The sequence below is a fragment of the Rousettus aegyptiacus genome, unplaced genomic scaffold (assembly GCF_014176215.1).
Source record: "Rousettus aegyptiacus isolate mRouAeg1 unplaced genomic scaffold, mRouAeg1.p scaffold_m13_p_1, whole genome shotgun sequence".
NCBI classification, from domain to species: domain Eukaryota; kingdom Metazoa; phylum Chordata; class Mammalia; order Chiroptera; family Pteropodidae; genus Rousettus; species Rousettus aegyptiacus.
Window position 1 is genome coordinate 12378329 of NW_023416284.1, and position 20075 is coordinate 12398403.

Consider the following 20075-nt stretch of genomic DNA (forward strand, 5'->3'; position numbering starts at 1 on the left):
ATCAGACAGACAGACAGACAGACACACACACACACACACACACACACACACACACACACACACAATTTATCACCTAGAGGTAAATAGGTCAGAAGAGTCTGAAATCACTGGTAGCACAAATTCAACTGCTGGCTGGTGGTTTGCTTTGAAACTCTCAGAGAATCTTGATATTCTTACGTCTTTGAAAGTTTAATACCCCATTATTACTTATTACTTCTTTGTTAAGCTTGGTAAGACGTATTTAAAGTGATGCGCTCATAAGTTTGCCACGAGTGCCCTTTCTAGAGGACAGGGAGGCCCATTCATGTGGGGAATGGTCAAATGACCAGTAAACAGTAGCATCGGCCTTAGAACACCAATCTTCCAACTCGTCAAGATCTCTTTTCCACCTGTACAAAAACTCTTGATGATCAAATGTCCCCCGCTGTTGCTTCCTGATAGCCCAATTTGTTTAACTCTTTCATGTTTCCTAAATAAATGCATTTAAGACTTTACATTTACCTCAAAGTACTACTTTAGCTGCATCTAACAAGCTTCAACATACAGTACTCTGATTATCAGTTAACTTCTGGTTATTTAACAATTTCCATTATTATTTAACTGAGTGAGTCACCCAGCTAACATTTTAACATCGCACTACATGGTAATTTTGTAAGCTTTCTGAATATTGCTGGCTAAAAGAAAGTTAAAACAAATCATATCAGGGAAAGAATTCCAACCTTTTTTTTCATATTATGTAGGATGAACAAAAGCATGATTGGAGTATCTGTAGGGTTGAGTGTTTTGGATACCAGAGTTATAGTAAATGAAGCATAGTATCTAGAAGTCATAGTGTTCCTTTGAAAGTGGCTCACTCACCTGGCAAGATCTCGCCTTCAGTAAAAAATAACAGTAAAACGCTGGCAGGCCTGGAAGCAGAGACATCCAGTAGTAATGAGCTCATCCAGTGCTCAGATCTTGGTTTCTAAATACCATTCCCCTAAAAGAAACCAGGGCCCCTTGAAAAAAATGGCTGACTCTAGGGCAAAGGCAGGGAAAATACTTACAAAAATCACCAAGTAAGTGCTCTAAAAAGAAAATGATGAGGAAATGTCAAAGGGACACTTGAACCAACTTGAAAAAGCTCCTAGGGCCAAAGCTGGAACAATCTGAGCAACAAAATAATGTGGTACTGGGCTTTAACTCAAAGTATAAAATAAATTTATACGAGTCGGTACTGATAACACGTACACACATACACACACAACTGAATAAAGATACAAATAATTTAAGTAGAGTGGACCTACTCTACTTATCTGTGGTTTCAGTTACCCAGTCAGCCCTGGCCCAAAAATATTAAATAAAAAATTCAAAAAGTAAACAATTCATGTTGTAAATTACACACTGTTCCGCCAAGACATGACTCATCCCTTTGTCTGTTGTATCCATGTTGTATATGCTCCCTGCCCCTTAGTCACTTAGTAGCTGTCTGTTATCAGGTCGACTGTTGCAGAAGCACAGTGCTTATGTTCGAGTAACCCTTATTTTATTTAATAATGGCCCCAAAGTACAAGATGCTGGCAATTCGAATATGCCAAAGAGATGCCTTTCTAAAGTGCTTCCTTTAAGTGAAAAGATGAACGTTTTCGACTTAATTAGGAAAAAAAGTCATATGCTGAGGTTGCTATGAACTATAGTAAGAATGAGTCTTCTATCTGTGAATTTGTGAAGGAAAAGGAAACTCGTGCTAGTTTTGCTGTTTGCTCCTCCAACTGCAAAAATTACGCTCACAGTGTTTAAGTGCTTAAAGATGGAAAAGGTATTTCATTTGCGGAACAGAAAACACATTCTGATATATGGCAATGTGCTGTGCCAGAAAGCATTGAGCCTATATGAAGATTTCGGCAAGGGATCCTTGGAAACGAGTGACCACATTCACATAACTTTTATTGCAGCATATTGTTTTAATTATTCTATTATTCATTATTGATGTTAACCTCTTTCTGTGCCTAACTTAAAATTAAGCTTTATCAGAGGTATGTATGTGTAAGAAAAAACATAGTATATGTAGGGTTCAGTACTATCCTTGGTTTGAGGCATTCACTGGGGGGCTTGGGATGTATCTCCCCTAGATCATGTATCAAGGAAAGAAGTGGAGCTTAATTCTCTCCTACTCTACCCTCAGTGTGGGCTGGACCTAGTGACTTAGCTTCCAAACAGAGTAGAATAATAAAGGCGGGAAAGAAAAGTAACTTTAGAATGGAGGCCAGCTTAACCATGTAAGCAAGGTTAAGCATCACCAATGATATCATGTGGGCATCATGTACCCTCCGATATGATGAGATGGGAAGGGCACTTGGTATTTTTACTACAGACCCATTATTCTAATCATGAGAACACACTAGACAAACCCAAATTGAGAGACATTATATAAAATACCTAACCAGTACTCCTGAAAACTGTCAAGAGACAAGGAAAGATTAAAACGCTGTCAAAGGCCAGAGGAAACTAAGGATACAGGATGACTACATGCAATGTGATATCCTGGATTGTATCCTGGACTAGAAAGAAGACATTAGTGAAACCCAAATAAAGTCTGGAGTTTAGTTAATAGCACAGTGCCAATGCTGGTTTTGTCAAATGTCCTATGGTAAAGTGAGGCGTTAATAATAATAAGGGAACTGGGAGCAGGATACATGGAACTCTCTGTACTAAAACTTTTTTGTCTAAAATGATTTCAAAATGAAACATTAAAAAATATTTACATATGATTCTCTTCAGCTTATTTCTTTGATATGTAAATCATTTCATTATTTGGTAATACAAAACTATGTCTTTTTTTGGGGAGTAATCCCAGCACTGATAGATTATTACTTTTCCTTCTAGGGACACATGTGATATTTGAAGCTAGTGAACACATAGTGTATCTCTAACTACCAGAAGACATGGAGACCTATAGCTCAAGTTTATTGAATAGGAAAGGTGATCTGTAAGACTAACGAACTGGGACTAACCAGTGGTAGAGGTTCCGTCTCAAGGTTTTTATTCCATGCTGAGCGATGTTACTCTTATGACAAGCAAGCAGCCTCAAGCTGCTAAACAAATAGGCGCTATGTCCAAATGTGCCTCAATGAAAAAGGCAAATAAAACCTCAGACTCCAAGTCAAGCTACACCTTAATTTTTCTAGAGTATACTGTAGAAGCCTCTAATTCATGCAGAAACTTTAATCCCAAAGACAACTACTCAAGTAGCAATAAATGAGAGATCAAAAATGGCAGTGGTACCAGACTCTAGGTACCAGTGCTAGGATGTTGGGCATCCTAGGTCATATACATCAAGTCCATGGGTGACAAAAAAAAAAAAAAAAAATTCTCGGGAATTTGTTTGGAGTTAGCTGATGGTTATAAACACATTGCCAGTGTATCAAAGTAAGTTACACTTAAAGAACAAAAATTAAATCAAAGACAGGAAAAATCAGGTTCTACTCCTGCAGTCAGGTCCCTGATATTGAAACACCTGTGAGGTTTGATCATTTGCTAAATAAATGTTGGATTGGAGACTGAAACAAAAAGCAATGCAACATATGATTTCATTTACGCGAAATGTCCACAATACACAAATCCATGGAAACAAAACGTAGATTAGTGGTTCCTAGTGGCTGAGGAGAGTGGAGAATGAGGAGAGACTGCTGAAGGGTATGAGGTTTTATTTTTTTGGCATAATAAAAGTGTTCTAAAGTTAGATAGTGGTGATGATTGCACAACTGGGAATATACTAAAAATGACTGGACTGTAGACCCTAAAAGGGTGAATTATAGAGTATGTGAATTATATCTCAGTAAGAAAAAAGCAATGCAAACAAAAAGAAAGTAATACAAAATATCCCTCTCTACAAAATGGGGACTATAGGTGTGCGTAAGTGCCGACGGCATGGTCAAAATTGAAAAACTGGATCCTTACACATTTTTTTTTAAATCACGAAAATTGAGTAATGAAAGCACAAAACTAGATTCAAAAGCCTAAGATTATTTTTTTCTAGTTTAGAATACTTTTGATTTGAATGGAGCTATCTGAAACAAAAATAAACATCCAAAACCCCAGAATGATAACTTGTTTGGAGAGTGGTTCTAGAACAGATAAACTGTTAGATTTAATTGTTGTAAATAATCTATAATGCATTTTGAAATTAAAAATAAGACAAAAACCAAATAAAAGATCTGCTGGAGTACTGTGGGGGCAGATGCTTCTTAGTGGGATAGGTTGCTGGACCAGCAGGTGAACCTCTAGCTTTTTTTTTTTTTTCATGAAGAATTCGTGCTCCCCGAAAGCAGAAGTTGTTTTGTTCACTGTTATAATCTCTGCACTTAGTGCAGAGTAGATGCTCAGTAAATATCTGATGAATGAACTAAGTTCAAGATGCAGCTGTGAACTGGCTGGTTGGTCTATGCTAGAATCTAAAATGAGTTTATTTTGAAAATTGACATCTTGTTCTTTTGCTAGGAAAGGAAGAACTCTCATTTAATTTACTGGATGGCTATAAGTTTACTGGTTTGAATACAAGCACAAAGCATCTTAATTAGCGAACCTGTTCCCAGAGTTTCAATGGATGAAAGAGCTTTTGTGACAGCTTGAAGGAATGTAGGCATGTTAATGCTGGCCATGTCACCCATTACTTTAAATCAAAAACAGCCAAACCCTGTATTCCAGACAAAAGACTGCGAAGAGGGTGAGAATCATGACAATGTTTTATAGTTCAGATGATATTAGTAGGGATTAATTATCTCACTTGGTTCACATTTTATCATTAGGTAATTCTTCTAATCCTAACATTCAGCGTGTATATAGCGACAAGATAGTCCACAAAACTTTGTGGTCTCTTCGTGATACTTTATAAGTGACATTTCAAACATTATTTCTGTTATTGTCCTATAGGTGTTAGTTCATATCTAAAGCTTTTTTCAATCCTTGGCTTTTTTCCAAAAATATTATTCTCTTTCCTCCATTCCTCACACTTGTCCACATCTAAAGTACTGATGAATAGGTCATCACTGTTACTTGAAACTTGTCCCTGGCCAGATTTCTGCAAACAACAGCCACTGATTTCCAAGAGGCAGTCACTGCCCTGAGTTCCCCAAACCTCCCATCCTTCACCTCCTGTGACTGCCGCCAACGTCTAAAAACCTACATCACTCAGGAGATTCCTGGGCTAGAACCCTCTGCATTCTGATTCTGGCAGCTGGTAAAACTCAGTATATCAGAGAATCAGGTTGCGCCTTCCAACTGAGGAATCCCAGGCAGGGCTCACAGCCAGACCCTGAAACGGCTTTTCAGGCCCCATCTGTTATGACAGATGCTGTCACATGCCTGTCACAAGACTTTCAGAACTTGGTCCTTTGAGCACAGCTTTTCACCACTGTGGAATGGGTTCTGTGGGCTCATGTCGTGGGATCCTGCATTGTGTTCAACAGTACTCTGAAGAAAACTTTTTTATTGCTATGGAAAATTTTGTTCTTGTGCTTCACAAATCTTGCCAAGTCTCTTAATGTGAATTTTTCTTTAGAGATGGAAGCCAGAAAACTCTGGTTATCCAGACACAAAATACAAAGACTATTCGGAAACAGCCTGGCTTTCTTCATAAATACATTTTGTAGGGTGATGGCCTACAAACAATTGAAATGGAAAACCATCTGTAGAGACTATAACTTCATAAAAGAAGAAAAAACAAACAAAAAAGCACAGCACTCAAATATCTGTAGGAGAAACAGGGGCCCAAACCACAGTTGGTTTCATACTCATCAGAAAGGCAGGAGTGAAGCTAAAGTTGGAGGAACAATGCGATTTTCACACATGATATCCGTTTGGTTTTAAACCCCACACCCACTTTTTAAAAAGTGTAACTTAGCTTTGGTTTCTTTCATTCATTAGAAGACATCTTTGGTGGTAACTGATGATTTTAAAATCAGGGGCAGCTGTAGTCTCAAAGTGAATTAGTGTCTGTAGTCCTAACACATACAGTGAAATACTTAAGTTATTTAAAAAACTGGCCTTAGGTTCGCTCCCATCCTGAATGCGTTTCTATTTACTTGGTGTGTGGAAGAAGCTTCCCCTGGATCTCCAGAGGGACTTTCCCACCCAAGCACAAGTGCCCTCCCACAAAGTAGCTTGCCTCTTCCCACTAGACACACACACACACACACACACACTCTCTCTCTCTCTCTCTCTCTCTCTCTCTCTCTTTCTCTCTCTCTCTCCCCTCTCCCTCTGAACTGCCCGCCCCCACCCATGATTTGAATTAGACAACGAATAGCACCTCCCAGAGATGGGCACACAGCAGCAGCTGTCAAAAGGAGAAGTCACTTTACTTTCTTTTAAACTTGCAATGTTTGTCTTTATTTTGTTCTTTATATTTTGAAAGTGAAAAGAAATAGTATTGAGTCAATTTGTTTTTTTTTTTTTTTAAATATTTGTTCTATGTATTTACAAGCCTTAAAGTTGCTCTAAAGATTTCAAAAGTATTAAGAGTACTTTCCCCAGGGTAGCACTTTTTTAAAAACAATTCTTGGAGTTCTCTGGTCCACAGCATTTCCTTCTGTTCCAAGGTTATGTATGTTTTGATTACTATTGTGATTTTTTTATTTTCTGAAGCAAGCTGAGAGGCAGGCAGAAAGATTTGATGCCAAAAAAAAAAAAAAAAAAAAAATCTTCCTTACCTTGTTCACCCCAAACCTTCTTAAATCTGGACTAACTACTATGCTTTAAAACAAACGTGAGGTGCATCTGAAGGGGAGGGAAATTTATTTCTCTGCTTTTCTATTATACAAGTTGTTTACAGAAACTGCAAATTAAAAAATTACACTGGCATTTGCAGTCCTTAAAATAAATTAAAAGTTCTCAACTTTTTTTTTTTGCTAAACAGATGTGTTTTTTAAAAGTATGAGTCCTTGTTTACAAAGAAAAGATTAAAACAAAATATTTTCTATAAATAATACATGTATTTTGGTTTTAGTGCTCCCGCCCTCAGGTTTGACGTTTCCTTTTTTCCAGTACCTTTTTCCTCCATGATCACCTTTTTTCTCTTTCCCCTCTCCCACTCGTGCACACGTGGGGGTTCCTGCGAGAATTGGCCTTGCTGCACTGTGATTGGCGAAGACGTGAAACTTTTTAAAAAAATACTTAAATTGTTTCTTTTGTTTCTTTTTGTGTATTTGAAGTTTAGTTATCCTCAGATTCCTCTTCTGCTTCTCGAAGCCATGTGAAGAATGCTGTGACAGATTTGAGGGCCACGCCCTTCCCATTCTGCTCTGCGGGGTCTTTGCTGCTTTCCCATTTGTAGAAGGCATCCTCGGAGATTACCTCTTCATCATACAGGCAATCAAAAAACATCCGTAACAAATCTGTATGGAAGTGAAAATGAACCATCAGCGTTGAGGCACTATATTTGTGAAGAAAAGATTGTACTGCCAAGTAACAAATAAATGCACATTGGTTCCCAGACAGAAGAGCATCCATGACAATTCATTATACTCCCTCTTGATAATGGCAAAACAACTTGCCTCAAGAACAGGAAAAGAAGATTTAAGCAGTCTAAATTATTTCTTATTCCTCCTATTTTACTCACTTTGAACTATATTCTGATATTGCCGAGCTGTTTGATATTATATAGTTCTCAACCTAAACACTTTAAAAATTAAATACAAGAATAATTTTTTACTTTCTTTATATATTTCTCTATTGTTTATTTTTACAAATCTTGGGAGGAAAAGGCAAGATGTACTTTTCCCCCTTCTAATACTGTTTTCAAAATAAAAAGAGTAATAATTTTTATAGGTAAAAATGATCTCATCTGGATTTTAATCAGTGAAATGACAGTCATTTGTTGTTTTTAATGCCTGGACGATCTGGGCGATTTTAATTCTATTTTGCTTAGTTTCTATTATTGCTCAAAAAATGGAGAAAGCTGACAGAGATATTAAGCCCAAATAGAGAGTTTTATATATTGTTTTCAAATTTTTAAAAAAATTCTTTCATTATGGGCTCTTAAAATTTATTTAAAGTCAGCTCACCAATTATTCATATTAATGGAGGGAGGCAGTGCAATAAACAATAATTACAAATATTAGGTTTAGAAAGAATCATATTAAAGTTTTCCTTTAGATTTATCTTTATATTGAAAGTGTCAAAGAACTACTTCAGTGGTGTATCTAAAACAGCTATGTAATATTCACTTTCACAAGTTGCAAATGAATTCTCAAGATTTAATAAAATTCAGTTAATTACCAGTATCACAAAAACTTAGGTTTTCAGTTTACCTTATTTGCCTAGTTAGCCAGAATTGATTATAACCCTTAACTGAAAACTAGTCTAAAACACCTTACTGTCTTTGTTGGGTGCCTGAAGGTTATGACCAGTATCATTCTCTTTCATTATTAAGACATGTATTAAAAAAGGTGAAAAATTATATATCACGTATGCTAATACTGAGATGCCCTATACCTGCATTGTTCAAAAGGGTAGTGACTAACCACAGGGCTATTTAACATTTAAAGTAAATAAGATTTAAAATTCAGATCCTTAGTCACAATAGCCACATTCAAGTGCTCAACTGACACATGTGGCTCATGGCCGCCACTCTGCATGGTATAAATATAACTCCATCATGGCAGAAAGGTTATTAGACAGACCTGCCCTAGAATAAGGATTAAATATCTAATATCCACTAGTTTTCTTGTTATTATTTTCTCATAAAAGTGCATAAAAAATTCAGGTTTATTAAAGTTGTTGGTTATCTGAGTTTTTGTTTCTAATTATTCTTCTATTACCTACTGTTCAAATCCATCAAACCCTCTCTCAACTACTGGCCTGGATACATACACCTCACCCGTTGGCTTGGCTAACTGTAGCAAGAAGTAAACTTACTAGCAGGTTGATCAAGTTTTACTATTGATGCTTGTAGTGCATAAAGTGCTTGCAGTTCCTTCTCTGTATCCGAGTCTAGGTACTTGAGTAAGATCGGTACTCTCTGCTTAATAACAGCAGTGTCCACTCGAAAGGTAGAACAGTCAGCTAGAGGGGATAGAAGAACTAAGCATTACATTTAAATAATTAGTACACAGAGCTATTTTCAATTTCTGAGTCATGAGACACATATAATTCTACAAAGAAAGAGGAAGCGAAGGGGTCCGAGGCAAAGATTTTGAAATTCAAAATGTTCTATAATTTTTAGTGGGATATTCTCTCTAAAACAATAATAATAATAAAAAAATACGGACAGGGGGGATGTATTTTGAGTGCTGGGTTCCCTCGAGTAGCCTACCCAATTCTTTATCTTTAATCATAATGAAACAGGTACAGTGATTTTATGACATTCCAAACGACAAAAGGAACATTCAAAAAGGAAATTAATAGTTCGTGCAAATCTTCTAGAAGGGTAAAAGAATTAGAACCATTTTATTATTACAGGAAGATGAGGATCATTTGTGACAGTGCAAACAACATATCAGATCCAGGCTTTTTTGGGGAAAGGCACAATAAAAGGGGCTGAGGAAGGCACCCGCAGAGCCAAGAAGTGTAAGGCTTTCCTTCTTCCGTAAGTTAGCACTGGGACACAATCTTGTTTTTAAAAGCAGTTTTTATATTTTCCAACTCTGATTTTTAAGGTGTAAAAGTCTTATGGCTCCATAGATAACAGAAATGATTTAAAAATTTTTATGAGGACTTTCCACTTAGCTTGTTGTTTACCTCATTAAAGAATGAACATTGAAAAAACATTCATCTGACAGAGAATCTTAAATTATATTTCTGAAGCTATCTTCTAAAATGATAAAAAGAGGCCTGGCATTCTGAACAACTTTTGAACTGATTTTTTTCTATTTCAGAGACAGAAATGTGGATTTCTCCCTGAAGCTAAGATGATGATCTTGTTAGATATTGTTAAATACTATAGCCTGGAATATTTAGGGTTTCACCAATCCTAAAGCTATCTACCCATGTAATTCATTAACATCCAATGAAACTGTCTTATCATATGAAGTCAACATAAAGCAAGAGAAACAACTGGTATTTTCTTTCCTCATATATGTATATTTACATAAAATGGCTTTCCTGTTGAGATGAGGGCTTCAGTGATACTATGTTAAGAATAGTCAACCTGCTTATTCTAACTCTTGACTAGAAGGAGGAGGAGGTTTTGAATGTTGGAGGTGAAAAGTCAAATTGCAAATTTTAATGTGAATTAGAAAAGTCGCATGCAACAGAGTATAAAGCAACCCGAAGCATGCAGCAGCTGCTCAGATCTGGGCTCTGCAGGCACAGCGGCTACTCATCCCCCTGCTTGAGTCAGCCAGGCACTACAGACAGAGAGAAATGGCACCCATTTGCACAGAAACTGAGTTATATAGGGCAAGTTTTGAAGATAATATGAACTTAGGCCCATATTGTTAGTACTCAGCATAGTAGGGATTTCACATGTTAAGCTTTGCCTTCAGAAATGTTACTTACCTATAATAGCTGCTTTACAAACGGCTGTCATTAAAGCTCTAAGGAATGTAGGTGAACTCATCTGGCTTTCATCTAGATTAGCCTGATAGCAAAAGTAAATGCAACAGTTAAAGGTACACTTGCACAGCAGAGAAATTACTTCTCCTAAACTAGGCCGCATTTGGCACTAGGGGTAGAGAGGGTCACATTCAACCTTTCTGCAAAAATTAATTTTCTGAATCACTGGAAAATACTTAGGTTACCGTCGGTTCTACCTGAAAATGTTCTAAGTAGCAGTATTTCGTTTCCAGGGAGGTTATTGCTGCCTATCATTTGCTTATCCAATAATGCAGTACTGTGTTCCATGTACATTTGCAAGAGCAATAATTTAAAACATTTTCTTCCTCAATAAATAACCCATATTTATAAATTTGAAAGGACAACTATATACCACAACCACAGTGTATTTTAAAGACTACTTTTCTCAGTCATGTGCAACTATTTTTAGATGTGCGAACATAGTTTTTAATCTTAATTTTAAAGTTGAAGCAGAGTAATCTTGAGCATTGCCTCAAACAAACCGTTCAGGTGGTGGTGAGATAACTGTTACTCTTTTCTGAGGATGGCAGAAAAATCTATTTAAAGATGTTAAGGAAATGAACCTCAAATTTATTTTTTAGTTTATTTCTCTTAAGATTTTATTTCTCTTAATAGTTTCTTCCTATAAAACAGTCCTAAACCAGATGAGTGGCAAAGGAAATGACAAACTAAAGAAGACACTTTCTAGGCAGGTATTTTAAATACTTTTCTAAGTTTATGCTCCTTCAGCCTGTGAACAGAATTAGTGTTTGGCTCAGCTTCTTTTAAAAGCGCAGCATAGCGTTTTCCCTTGAAAGGGTCAGCCTTAAAATGACTGGCCAAGAAAAATTAAAGATGTCACTATAAACTTCTTTGTTAGAAAACTAAAAATTTCAAAGATATTTAGAGATCAGTTTAATGTTTATGAATTTTAGAACTGGTATGTTAATCAGCAGCCCTCTCGTGGTTGAATATCTAACTTCAAATATCACTTGGGAAGAATTAGTAGTTTCTTGAGAGCTGAATTCAGAGAGTGGTTAAGAAGTCAGATGTCCGGCTCTGCTGGACACCGGCAGAGTTGAACAAGAAGGTTTCACTACCAATCTCTCCCCACAGAAGAGAAACGTGTGGTGCTACTGCTGACAGCTAAGGTTGGGGATGGACCCATAAAAGACTTCAGGACGACTTATATGTTATAGCCAGTTGCTGCTTTATACCTCTTTAAAAAATATTATTATCTAGGCTGCAGCTAGGCTGGTATAATCCCAGAAATTACTTCTTCGAAGTCTGTACAATTATTTTTGAAGAATAAATGAGAGAATTAAAAGACACCATTACTTTCGGGCCAACAATACAAACAGGTGGATAGAGCTATTTCAAGTACTGAATACCATGTAAAACCTCCAAAGGATTAGATTTCAAGCAGAATCTGAGAAAAGAAATAAATTAGCTAAATGTAGTTAGAAAATAAATATCACTTCCAAACTGTCTGTCGGTTTCTTGTTTAAAAAAAATAAATTGCATATTTCTCCTACCAAAAAAGCTGAATATTTTAATTCTAATATTTAAGAGCAGAAAGACCTGAAGGAAAGTGTCAAGAACACTAAAGATTAAGCAAAGATGTTAACAAAAATGGGCAAGAACGAGAGGGATGACTGATCTGCTAATTGGGATAGATAAGCAAAATCAGATTTACATAAAACTGAATCAGATACAGAGCAACAAACATCTGTATGTACTGTAAGCTCAGCTACTATTATGTTTTGTATTCTTGCTCTTTTTTTAAAAGTCACCTTTGTTAGGTATAATTTATATTCAGTAAAATTTACCCTTTATCTTCTCTTTAAGAATAATAATTGTTGCTCTGGAATAGGCAGAATAAATATTGATATAAAAAAATGAAGCCCGACATGGACAAAGAGTTTGTAAAAACAGCATCATTTTACAATACATGTGAAAATAAATGAACAAATTGCTCAAATGGTGGTGTGATCTATGAAAAACCATGGAGAAAGAGAACGATGTTATATCTGACTTCTAAAATAGAAAAGAAGGTATATGGTGTCAATAACATACCAGCAAGCTTGATGCCGATTGTGTGCTAAATTCTACAATGAACTATCACATGACTGAGTTAAGTCTTAGAAAAGAATGAGATGGATATGCTAAGAGGACTAAATAGGCATATGAAAAACAGGTCATTCTAACTAACCTTTCCTTTTCTGATTTGATTAGTATGACGTAGTTCAGATAGATCCAGGCATAAGTCCTCTGGACTTCGGTAAGGCATTTGACAAATTATCTAATGATAGATATCCCTTTGTGTATGAGATGAAAAGGAGAACAAGACAGTAGAACAATGTGAAATAATAAACAGGTTAACAGCTGAAAGTATCCACAGGGGTGGGGATGCAGCCTGGTCCCTGGAAGTGTGCTGCTTTGTCCTTGGCCCTACCCTACTTACATTTTACTCATAACTTGGATGAGGACACAGTTGGTTTATTAGTGAAATGAAGGAGAATACAAAGTGAAAAAAGGTGGCAAGCAAATTTTGTGACCAAGTCAGAATCTAAAATGTTCTGACAGACTGAAAAAGGTGTCTAATTTAAGAAGATGAACATAAACAGAAATCAAATTTTAAAAGCCCCATTTTGGTTGAAAATCCAAATGTGTATGTTTAGGATGAAAAGAGATAGCTAAACTGTAGAACATAAAAGAATGTGTACTACATGACTGAGAGAGCAATTTGAGTTCAGTGTGATGAGCCGGCCAAAGTGCAGAGTCCAAAACAAAGAAGGCAATAGCAGCACCTAACTCTGTTGGACCACATCTGGTGATCGTGCTTTGAGAGCAATGCTGAAAATCCTGGTCATGTTTGAATACAAGTAACCAGACAAGGGTCTGGGTATCAAGATTTCAAGAAAGAATGAAAGGACCTAGAAAGAGAGACAGGAATGCAATAACAGACTATTACAATTAATTAAAGGTTCCCAACTAGGCGAGATGACAGACTTATTAATCTTACACAGACATGGGGAAAATAGGTAAAAAACCAAATTATTAAAAGCCTCATTATTTCTCAATGCCTAGAAGTGGTTGGAGAAACAATCAATTAGAAGGACTACAAAAGAGAATTTATATAAGAGGGAAAGACCTAGATTAGCTCTCCATGGCTTTCTTTCAACTTGGATTATTATGATTCCATGGAAAATGTGCACAAATAAAACACGCCTACATAAACAAGAATTACTATTTAAAGGAATACGGTAACAGATTAGAAACAAACATGATCAATAGACTCCACGAGATAAATAAGTACTAAATTTTCAAAGGGAATGTATTATGAAAATGTAAGCCAACGCATATCATAATAATTACATACTGCTTATTAATTTTATTTAGGATAGTATCTAAAATGTGAGAACACTTAGAAAAAAATGTAAATTTTTGAATGGTAAAATATAGGGTATATCCTAATCTAATGAGACCCAGAAAAATGGCTTATGTTCTGAATATTTTTACTTGACTTTACAAAAGACTGTGACTCTTATGAAAACAGAGAACCAGTCTTACAGTTACAAATACAAATATATTTAAGAACAAAAACTAACTTCGTGAAAGTTAAAAAACTCCCATAAAGTAAGTGAAAGGGGAAATATGTGAATTAAGGGGATCCCTCGAGAATCCTTCTTGCAGAGATATTGAGGAAGATGATATAGCTGTTATACCTCTACCCAGTCAAAGATCTGTTCATCATTTGCTTTGTCCTCAATGATGAGTTGCTCGAGTCGCTTATATAGCTCTTCAGCAGAGAGTTCTTTCTTTGAAAGTGCTTCGGAGGAACAGGAACTGTCAGACTCTATAAAGTCCAACTTCTGAAACATAAAATGTTAAACGTATTAATATAATTCAATATTGTCATCACACAGAGAGGAAAACAAAGTCATGGGCTGTACCTTCTATTTTACATGGAATCAAAATGATTAGCAGAAGCCATTTTATAATTATAACTCAGAAAGATTTTCAGTCCGTTATCCTTCTGAATATTTCTCTCACTTTTTACACTGTGCTTGCTGATTCTCCTTAAAAACAAGCAAACAAACAAAACCACTAGAATTATCTCTCTGGGTATGCATACCTCTAAATCATTCTGAGCTTCAGTTTTGCTCTTAGCTGTGACATAGCTCTAAGGCAGGGCGAGAGTACTAGCTAGGTATAATTTAACTCCTTTTCTGCAGCCTACGGTTTAATATCAGTATCACCACAGAGCAGCTGACAAAACTCTGCAGTTTTGGTTTGTTCAGTCCTTCAAATTCTTCCTAACCATTTTGTATCCAAGTGTAAGAAATGAGGCCATAATTGTTTTCTTTGCTTGTTTTCTTTCTCTGTCATGTTCCCCAGTCTAGTAGTTTTATGGTTGTATCAATCCGATCTCCCACAATTCTTAGTTTAGCAGCCAATTATATCAACCATTGGGTATTCTGCCTTGTTATAAATTTCTGGATCCAGTTTCCAAGTCAGCAGGCAGCCTAGCAAAGGTTCTTGCTGAAAAACTGTGTCTACTTCCTTGATCTTATTTATTTATGGTATTTATCTATGGTTTCATGCAGTAAGCTGCTCCTCCAATCCTCTGCCTTGTAAGGAACATGCTAGTGACCATTAGCCCCCACAAATAACTTCTGGTTGTCTCTTCCTGCTTTCAGATCCAGAACTAAGACAACTTGCAGCTTTAGCTCTATTACTCCTGCTTTATTTATCAATTTCATTTCTGGTTCATGAAGCTATATGGCTTGTTTTCTAAGTGTGACTAAGTCTTTTAAATTTTCTCTTTCCTTTTTTTTAATCTATCATCTAACGGAAGCATAGTCGGAGTGGACATAAAACATGGACTTAAAATGACATCTTGCCCATGACTCCTATTTGTCTAATTTTGAAGCCTGGAATATTAATGAAATTACCTTCATTTCCTCTATGATCAACTATGGTTGACCCTTGAACAATATAGGGGCTACACGTGCCGACCAACTGTGCAGTTGAAAATCCATGTTATCAACCAAGTTGGTACTCTGCATACACACGTTCCCAACTGTGGACTGAAAGTATGTACTATCAAACAAGTAGGCGTAAGCCATGTTCTTACCCACCTGCTCCAAGAGAAAATTATGTACATCTTCCCCTTCTGGTAAAAAGTCCTTCCAGCTGAGGTCAGCTTCCCTCCATAAGGCTCCCACTTTCTTATGGCTCTAAAACAGAGATAAGTCAAATCCACTTACTTTTACAATGGCAAAAGTCAAGAGTGCAGCATGGTTAAGACTGAAAAACCAAAACTTCTCCTTGCTAACATGAAGTTAATTTCTTAGGACTTTTAGCACTCAAACTGAGATGTCTAAATATATGTAAATATAATGGTGAAGGACTGAAATACTGTTGTTTAAGATTCAATAGTTTCTTTTACTGGATGACTAATCTGAGGGTCTGCAAGCTGGTGTTTGGAGTTTATAGAGTCACCTAAAAAGAGTCCAATGCACAAAGTTTACAAATTCAACACTGTCTCTTTTCCTAGACAGTGCTACATGCATCTGCTATTAAAGCCATTCAGCAAGCCTCACTGGAATCCCTCTTCATAGTAGGTTGTGATCATGCTGCCGAACATGAGAATGACTAAGGAAGCTGTTGTTCTTGAACCAGGAATGAGAAGTGTTTCAAGAGCAAGAAGCACAAGGTTGAACCCAAGAAATAGAGAATAGCTGTTGTCAGCTGGAAAATGGATGAGAAAGTGTGGTTCAAGCCCACTGCTTGAGTAAAGTTACAATGATAAAGGAAAATGTCAGGCTTCGAGGCTACAGCTGTCATCGCGGGAACATGTAAGGCACAGCTGATATCTTGGTAGAGCCAGGATTTAAACTCAAGCTCTCTGACTGCAGAATTTATGCTCTACAAGAATTTCATCATTTTCATTTTTACAAATAAAAGTTTACAAGAATTTGAGCTGTAAGTAAGGATTAAAGTAGGTAGGAAAGAAGGAAGAAATTTTGGATCTACAAATTAGGGTTCGATAAAAACTTAAGTGCCAGCAAACAGAGTATAAATAACAAATAGATACTCACTTAGAACTAGAGACCAGGCTATTTAGTACACCTATCTATGAATAACTATTATACAAGTGTGATACAGAAGTACTTCTATGTATTTAGGAGGAGAAAGAAAATGTTGGATTTTTAAAATCAATTCCTATAAAACAATGGAATTTATCATCTCAATATCTTTGGCTTGAATAAGTCAGAAATAACTCCAGAATTTTAATGCATGAGTTATTTTATTTTGACATTTTTCACCTCAGGTGTTACATCACCTTTGTGATGCTACATCATTTTCCCAAACCAAACCTCAAGACCTCTAATACAAACACTGTTTTGAAACTATTGGTTTAGACTCATCTGTCTCCCTCTCTAGTCTATAAATTTTTTGAAGGTTTAATTATCTTTGTAGACTTAGATCCTAGCACAGAGTCTTGTAGAGAATTATGCAGTATTTATTAAATTAAAATAAATATAAGACAGAAGGTTCACAATCCTGCAGAATCATTTTTACCACTTAATCTAATCAGATTACCCAGTCCATGATCCAGAAATAATAAAATTAATCATTTTATGAATCCTATCTTTCTCTGGAAGTAGACAATTTTCATCCAAATCTATTAAAAAGTATAAATAATGTAGCGATTTTGTTTCAAGAAGATAAAATTACTAGCCACAATTCAAACATTTCTTGAAATTCTTTAAAATTATACCAAATCTACCAAATTCTTTCCCAAATTACTAGTAAACAGAAGGAAAACTACACCTCTGGAGGAAACTATACTGAAACAGAGATCCCACTCTCTTTCAAATAGTAACAGGAAACAATTACTTGCACAGTGATACCTAAGCTATTCACAGATAACCTAAGTGCAAAATCACTGCCCTTCCTAATATGCTGTTGAGTGTGACACTCAGTTTAACACTCACCATTTGTTTGCATAGAAGGTGCAATATTTCAGAAAGCAAGACCCCAGCTCTTCCAACAGGAAGTAAAGGTTTGCTAAATTCTCTGTAAAAGACAGGAGTGGTGATTAATTACCTCTGAACAAATTCCCTATTCTAGAACAGTAAGCAAATACTGTGAGTCAAAAGAACAGACACTGCAGGCAAGCCAAATCCAGTAAGTAATCTTCAGCAGAAGCGGTTTACAGACTTCAGGTTCACTTTTGCTTCATAAAGAAGCTGGAAAGAAGCTTTAAAATTCCTGGTTTTTGCCTTTTTCTCTAACTGCTTCAGTAATAGAAGCAATGGAAGGATAAGTGTCACTTAATAATCTGTTTATTTACACAAACCCCACTTTAAGTCTAAAGGAGAGAAACATCTTATGTAATAGAAGTTTTGAAGCTTATTTATTAAGCTTTCTTTTTTAAAGAATATGGATAAAAAGAGATCAGTTTTTTGACAGTATTTCCTAAACTGTACTCTAATTATTCCTTAAAAAGGGATTCTATGCTGAATTAAATAGGCAATGATGAATTAAACAAAGCAATAGTTTATATTATTTTATTTTATTATAGAATTCTCATAATCTTGAATATGCAATAATACGCTTTGTGAATGTCAAAGAAAAGGGACACAATAGTGTGCAGAGTATGAACAGTTTCTGGGGGAGATAATAATGTTTTAAAGAAGTGTTTGGGAAATACTAGTCTATACAAGGATTTCTCACTCATACCCAAATCCTAAGACCTCAGTTCCTTTTCTTACAACCTGAGCATGTATTATGCAGGTGTCGTAGTCTGACAAGCTATTATGTGGAAATATAACGTTAAGTTTCCAGAAGCAATCACCTTCCAGTGACATGATTCTGGAGCCATAACTACAATCACTGCTGACCTCAATGGACCAAAGGGCTGATACATCTCCGTCACTTCTCCAGTGAAGATATAGTGTAATAGAACATATTTGTATTAAAATTATAAATCTTAAAGAGTCACAGGGTGTATACAAGAGTCTCCAAAAGCCCTAAGGGAATAGCACTATGCTAAAAAGCCAGCTGGTGAATTTTGTTATCAGTTTAACTTCGATATACATCAAAAGAAACAAGTACAACTCACATGATAAGTTCTCTCATGGAGATTCCACCTTCTTTTAACATGGGAGTCACCAATTCAGCAAGGTACAACCAAATATGGGGAATATCAATAGCCATGTCATCCGCCAATTCCAATGTTTCTGAAAAACTGAAAAAAAGAACAGGACGAAAATTCTCACACAAATGTAATTCAAAAGTTAAGATTAAATAAAGATACCAAAAATCAGTCAGTCAAGAAATACCTATTAAGCACTTGTTATGTTAGGTACTATTTTAGACATAAAGTAACTGGTAAACAAGTTTTTGCTCTGAAAGAGGTTATTTTAGTGTGTGGGGAGAAAAAATGGCACAAACAAAAGCATCCTTGCATATAGGGCCAATACATGACCTACGGTACCAGAATATCCCAATACAGACAGAGATTAGAAAATACCTCTGTATGGAGGCGATGTTTAAAAGACTTAACTGATGAAGAGAAGGCAGCCAGCTGAAGTTCTGGGAGAGCAGTTATTCAATTTAATCCCACACTAGAAAGAGTTTACCACAGTTGAGTATTCTATCCTTTGAGTCAATCAAAAGCACTCACTAAAAACTTAGTGTAATACAAAACATACACAAAGAGGAGAGAAGGCAAAAATCCTTATCCTTGAGGAGCATGCGATGGGGAAAAAAACTTGGATGGATATAAGGGAGTCCGATGTTACTAACATTATCATCATCATGACATGTTACAAACTGTTGTACCTTTAAAGAAAAGCTAACAGTTTCAAGCTTTTACACTATGAAATATTTCTCAATGTGAAATGAAATAAATGGGATCTGGATATAAAACTTAGGAAAAGTCAAATGTGAAATATCAGCAAAATATTATTTAGGCTCAAAATCATAGCTATTCACTTAGAAGTATAAAAACATAATTTAAGACTGTTAATTAGTCCCATATAGAGCATATTAAAAAGTACGAACACAAAAGTAAATTGAACCATAGGAGACAGACACACAATTACAAGGAAATACACATAATCGTGGATGAATGAAGGGGTCATGGGCAGGCAGTATTTGCTGTTGTATCCTTTCCAGTCTGTTTACATAAATATGTGATTTTTTCACTGCAGTCCCAGTTTCTAGCTAGAGTATGCTACTTTTTTTACCTACCTCAGAAGCCTACGTGTCATTAATTTTTTTCACTTAAAACCAGGTACCACTACAAGGCAGAGTCACCTTTCTGAAGGTGCTATTTCATAACAATTTGCTGCTCAACCACATTATCCAACTCTGGGCTTCATGAATCCTTAATGCTAACTTTCTGACCTTATAGCTTGCAATTATTTGACATCTATTTGCAATATAACAGATACTTGACTATTCTTTCATTATGTGCAGTCTTTCAGCTCAGTTAATGTCCCTCAGTAGATGGACCATAATCT

The 20075-nt window shown here is 36.0% G+C and overlaps 1 protein-coding gene across 41 annotated transcripts in view; it reads right to left on the bottom strand.

The window, feature by feature from the left end:
- Window positions 1–6417: 6417 nt before the first annotated feature.
- The window catches only part of EIF4G3 (eukaryotic translation initiation factor 4 gamma 3), a 267806-nt gene continuing 254148 nt past the window's right edge, over window positions 6418–20075 (bottom strand). For 38 of the 41 annotated variants that reach the window (XM_036229602.1, XM_036229572.1, XM_036229570.1 and 35 more), the window contains 7 exons: window positions 18671–18796; window positions 17541–17622; window positions 15678–15776; window positions 14262–14408; window positions 10477–10558; window positions 8896–9042; window positions 6423–7373 (listed from right to left, as the gene is read on the bottom strand). In XM_036229602.1, coding sequence (XP_036085495.1) covers window positions 7192–7373; window positions 8896–9042; window positions 10477–10558; window positions 14262–14408; window positions 15678–15776; window positions 17541–17622; window positions 18671–18796 — 865 coding nt within the window. In that variant the 3' untranslated portion in view covers window positions 6423–7191. Of the gene's footprint in view, window positions 7374–8895; window positions 9043–10476; window positions 10559–14261; window positions 14409–15677; window positions 15777–17540; window positions 17623–18670; window positions 18797–20075 lie in introns of all 41 variants that reach the window. The other 3 variants (XM_016149231.2, XM_016149232.2, XM_036229665.1) reach the window with 2 other exon arrangements.